Source organism: Perkinsus marinus, assembly GCF_000006405.1.
Source record: "Perkinsus marinus ATCC 50983 genomic scaffold scf_1104296945534, whole genome shotgun sequence".
Classification (NCBI taxonomy): Eukaryota; Perkinsozoa; order Perkinsida; family Perkinsidae; genus Perkinsus; species Perkinsus marinus.
In genome coordinates, this window is record NW_003211144.1 from 1 (window position 1) to 2,220 (window position 2,220).

At 50.5% G+C, this 2,220-nt stretch overlaps 1 protein-coding gene across 1 annotated transcript; it reads left to right on the forward strand.

Annotated features, from left to right (window-relative positions):
• Nucleotides 1–325: 325 nt before the first annotated feature.
• Nucleotides 326–2,092, forward strand: Pmar_PMAR023108 (hypothetical protein; the record flags this gene model as incomplete). Its single annotated transcript, XM_002779739.1, has 9 exons — nt 326–383; nt 423–553; nt 603–676; nt 791–871; nt 1,173–1,237; nt 1,436–1,622; nt 1,664–1,844; nt 1,889–1,997; nt 2,040–2,092. The coding sequence occupies 9 exons, from the start codon at nt 326–328 to the stop codon at nt 2,090–2,092; spliced, it is 939 nt and encodes a 312-aa protein (XP_002779785.1).
• Nucleotides 2,093–2,220: the final 128 nt, after the last annotated feature.

A 2,220-nucleotide genomic window follows, 5' to 3' on the forward strand; every position in this document is an offset into this window, starting at 1 on the left:
CGAGCGTTCCTGGCGGTAGAGTTACCCGATATGGAGGTGGAGTCGATGGCTAGCATCACCAAGGTGGTTACTTTGGAGGAGGTCAAGACCTGCTACAGGGGTTACTAGAGGAGGGGGATGCTCAGCAGCTACGACGACGGCTAAGCATGGAGGCTGCAGTAATAAGGGACATGGGCTTTGGACAGATCGGTCCTTCATATGAATAGGAAGTTCTTTTATTTGAGTTGAAATTACTTACCACACTTCTCGTTCTTCACATGATCCCTTGTCCTAGGTTCGAGCAGTAGCATATCTGCGGCATAGTGGGGTGGAGGTGACGGAGAGAATGCTAGAAGGCGTACTGCATGTCCATCAGGCGGCGTTAACGGCTGTGCTGGAGGGAGGTAGGATGATGTTGGTAGACTGAAGTATAGTGTGATTAGATATGGAGATTAAGGAGTTTCTCAAGGAGTTGGCTGAGTCGATGAAAACTATGAAGTACTCCTCGAAGGTCAAAGTGGCTCGTGAGGGCTTCTTGCCATTCTATCGGCGAGCTGTGGCGGTTATCACTAAGGTAGGCGACTTCGGGTTGATTATACTTGGATGAATCTGGGCACTTTTAGAATGGGTATTACGGTGAAGGTCTTGTCGAAGTGCTGTTACGGGTGGGCCGTTTGCTCCGATTGAGGACGTTCACGTGAGTTCACTGGGGCTTGGAATGGTCGCTGAATGGACCTAATCTGTATCTTCCATCGTGGACCCTAAGATTCGCGCTGAGATTCAGAGGTGCTACTTGGGCTCTTACTTTCAGGCGGATAATACGTTCATATCGGGAAAAGTTCGCCTCCATACCCCCCTCAGAGTTGGCTCTGTTCCCTCAGCTCTTGGAGAGGTGGGTGCACTGTGAACCCTATGTGGTCATTCCCGCACAGGTTCGATGTGAGGGACAGTCATTATTTCGAGTCGTTTCTGGTAGATGGAGTTTGCACTCAGCTGAGCTCCTTCACTGTTGGGGATGTGAAGACTCTACTGAGCTCTCTGCTAGCGTATCGTTGTCCGTACCCTACGGAACCAGAGCCGTTCATGCGCTTTCTGAAGACGGTTTCTGGGAGGAGTGCAGATTTGGACGCCTCCACTTTAGTGACACTTCTGGTCGGCAGTTGCTCATCGTTGGGAAATAGTGAGATTGCCAGAGTCGACGCACAGGAGCTCGTTCGGGAGATGGTCGGGCAGCTCGTGGTGAAGTCAGACGAGACAGGTAACACCAGAGTGGGGAAATATGCATATGGTCAAATACATGTGTTGGGATTTTTGAGGAAATTGTTGCTATTAGAATTAGTGTATAAATGAGTAAGGAAATTCCTGAGCTCAGCTGAGGAGAGCTTATATTTCCCCAATACTGGGTAACAATATCGCTAGCGTTTAGGAGTAGGATGCGTTCTAATTTATTTCTCAGAGCGGTTTATGAGCCCTGTAATGGTGTTGGAAGGCCTTGTCAAATCTGGCGTATTAATGACAACTGATCAAGAAGACTCTAGGAGACTATTCACGCGAGCACTGAGTGAAATCGTGGATGCTCTAGCGGCTGAAGGGCGGTTAGATGAGGAGGAAATGCTGGCTGTGTTGGAGAGTATCGCTCTCGGGTGAGGGTTTCTATGTGGGAATCTCCCAAGTCAGTAGATAGGTACAGTATAGAACAGGAGTTGACCACAGAGGTGTGCAAAAAGATGTGTCCGACTCTTGCTGCATCACCTAAGGGAGGTCGCGTAAGGGCGATCAAGGTCTTGGCTGAGGTGGCTCCGGTGGAGCTCGCCGCAGTGATGGTCACTGAGCTGGACGAGACCAAGATCCTCGGTGGGTTGAGGGTAGGTGCGTATAGATGAGGTGTCGATGAGATGCTTAGTCGTAGGAGTCGCAGTTGCCGTCGGTGGTGTCCGTATGGATGCAGCTATTGGCTCTACCGGGGGGTCACGACTCCCGACTGCTCCGTCTAGCAGATTTGATAGCAAGCAGCGAAAGTGGGTGTAGGGGTGGCGTTGGTATTGGATGGGGCCACTCAGGTGCGACAGTGGGGGGATATGTGTCGGGCGTGGGCTGCCTTGGGAGCTTGTGATGAGACTATTGTAACTTCAACGATGAAGACTTTATCTGGGAGGATTAAAACTAAGTTGTCAAGAGAGCTCGAACCGAGGCATGTTAGGTTGATGTACGATCAGTAGTGGGGTATTGGTCGTGACCACC